Raw genomic sequence first — 2,219 nt, 5'->3', positions numbered from 1 at the left:
GCTTCGTGGATGTCACTCCTCTTCTTCGCATTGTTGCAGTTTTTCCCCCCTTCTTTAATTCTTTATCTTTTATTTTTTTTGGAGACAGGAGGGAGGCGGTTCGATTCTAAATATACAAAAAAAATGCCTGCTCCTTTGTTTTCTTCAATCAAACACAGGGTTATGAGGAGGAGGAGGTGGAGGTGGTGGAGGAGGAGGAGTGGGGGAATTATTATTTTTGTTGGAGAAGAGGAAGAAGAAGAAGAAGAAGAAGGAAAAGGAGAAATAAAAACAATACTTGGGTTTCCTCCTTGGTGTGCCTCAATGCGCCAAAATTACCTGGTGGAATGAACTTGTAGTTGTCACCCTCTGGTCGCTCGCTTCACTTGCATCTTTTAAGTAATCTACTAAAAAATGCCCCTGAAAGAAAAAAGCAGAAGGAACCTTTTAGGTTAAGACATTTAGGGCCTGGAAGAAGGTTTGTTTTTCTGAAGGGAGGAAAAAGGGGGAAAAGAAAGGTTGCTGTTTCTCTCTCTCTCTCTCTCTGGTGAAAAATAGATAACACATTTTTGCAGTCTCATTCATATTCCCTCACAATCACAGTATCAAAAAAATGTTTTTGGCTATCCTGGCAGCGATAGTCTGTATGCTTTCTTTTTTTTTTAATCAGTTTAAATTCTTATAAAATATTCTGGTGTGCTTTTTCTATGTTTCACTGAACATTCTTTTGCAGTCCATGGAGGGGGGCGGTGTTTCTGCACTCACATTGCCGACCTGAGAGTACACATCCTCCGGCGTCTGCGCCACTCCCGGGGGCGTCATCCGTTTTTCCTTCTGCCTCCTATTGCAAAACCACACTCTAACCACCTCTTTCTCCAGCTGCAAGTTGTCCGCCAGGCTGGTGATCTCCTGGGCCGAGGGTTTGGGGCATTTCAGGAAGTGGCTCTCCAGAGCCCCCTTGACGCTCACTTCGATGGACGTGCGCTTCTTTCGCTTCCTCCCCTGCGCCGCGATCTTGTCGATGCTGGTGGGGCTGCCGGTGGACGAGTCGGCCTCCTCGAGCCACTTGTTTAACAAAGGCTTGAGCTTGCACATGTTTTTGAAGCTGAGCTGCAGAGCCTCGAATCTGCAGATGGTTGTCTGAGAGAAAACGTTCCCGTACAGGGTGCCCAGAGCCAGGCCGACGTCCGCCTGCGTAAAGCCCAGCTTGATCCTCCGCTGCTTGAACTGCTTGGCGAACTGCTCCAGGTCGTCCGAGGTCGGCGTGTCGTCGTCCGAGTGCGCGTCGTGGCTGTTGACGCCGCCGTGGTGCTGGTGATGCGGATGCTGGTGGTGATGGTGGTGGTGGTGGCTGCCGTGGTCCAGATCCGGGGTGTCTCCTCTCACCAGCCCCGGGTGCACCAGGCTCTGGCTCCCCGGACTCAACATCCCGTTCACAGTGAAGCCTCCCGGCTGGGAGTAGATCAGCGACTGCTGCTGCTGCTGCCCCCCGGATATGGAGTTAATGTGAGCCGCAGTCGTGCTCCCCCAAGCCCCGGCGTGAGTCTGATGGGGAGCTAAGTGAGGGGGCCTGTGGTGCAGCGCGGTGCCCGTGTGCAGATCGTCTCTGCCGGAGTTTTTCACGTCCTGCTGCTGCGGGCTGCCAGCCATCCCGACGGGACTCGACGACCAAGGTGATCCGGCTTCAGCTGCAGCGACAGCGGCTGCTGCTGCCGCCGCGGCGGCGTGCGGGAGCGATGTCACCCACTGATGGGCATGGCTCAGCATGTGCCCCCCGTTGCTCGCTGCCATCGCGCCTTGCATAAAGTCACTCTGTACCATCTTGACCGAGGGGTCTCCCCTGTAGCCCCCAGAACCCGAGGTAACCGCAGCACTGCCCGGCTGCATGCCACCACCGCCGGAGTCAGAGTGCACGATGGAGCCGGACGATAAGATGCTATTGCTGGGTAGATAAGGATTGGAAGCCGCGGTGGCCATTCCGTCAACCCTTATGAATATGTTTGTGATAACCCCCCTCCCTTTTTACAGTCACTTCTTTCGAGCAGGCAAATTGTATCTCATGAATTATTCAAACTTTAAAAGTATGGGTAGGTTTTTGGCAAACACCATCGACGTGCGTAAAAACGCAAAAACCAAAAAAAAAAAAAAAAAGGGAGAAGCTTCAAAAACGGAGTCAGGAAACTGAATAAAATCCGCATGTATTTACAACATTCTAGTTCAGACACTTCTGCATGGATGTC

General features: G+C 52.0%; 1 protein-coding gene across 2 annotated transcripts; it reads right to left on the bottom strand.

Moving 5' to 3' along the window:
- Nucleotides 1–300: 300 nt before the first annotated feature.
- pou3f3b (POU class 3 homeobox 3b) lies at nt 301–1,991 on the bottom strand (the record flags this gene model as incomplete). 2 transcript variants are annotated; one of them, XM_084574849.1, is made up of 2 exons in its annotated part: nt 301–399; nt 754–1,991. In XM_084574849.1, the coding sequence occupies 2 exons, from the start codon at nt 1,954–1,956 to the stop codon at nt 301–303; spliced, it is 1,302 nt and encodes a 433-aa protein (XP_084430975.1). The 2 variants fall into 2 exon arrangements, with proteins under 2 accessions (XP_084430975.1, XP_084430974.1); XM_084574848.1 differs by having other exon boundaries at nt 745–1,956.
- Nucleotides 1,992–2,219: the final 228 nt, after the last annotated feature.

The sequence above is a fragment of the Chelon labrosus genome (genome assembly GCF_963514085.1).
Source record: "Chelon labrosus genome assembly, chromosome: 24".
Classification (NCBI taxonomy): domain Eukaryota; kingdom Metazoa; phylum Chordata; class Actinopteri; order Mugiliformes; family Mugilidae; genus Chelon; species Chelon labrosus.
The sequence above is the reverse complement of the archived record's forward strand: the minus strand, read 5'-3'. Positions and strand labels throughout refer to the sequence as shown.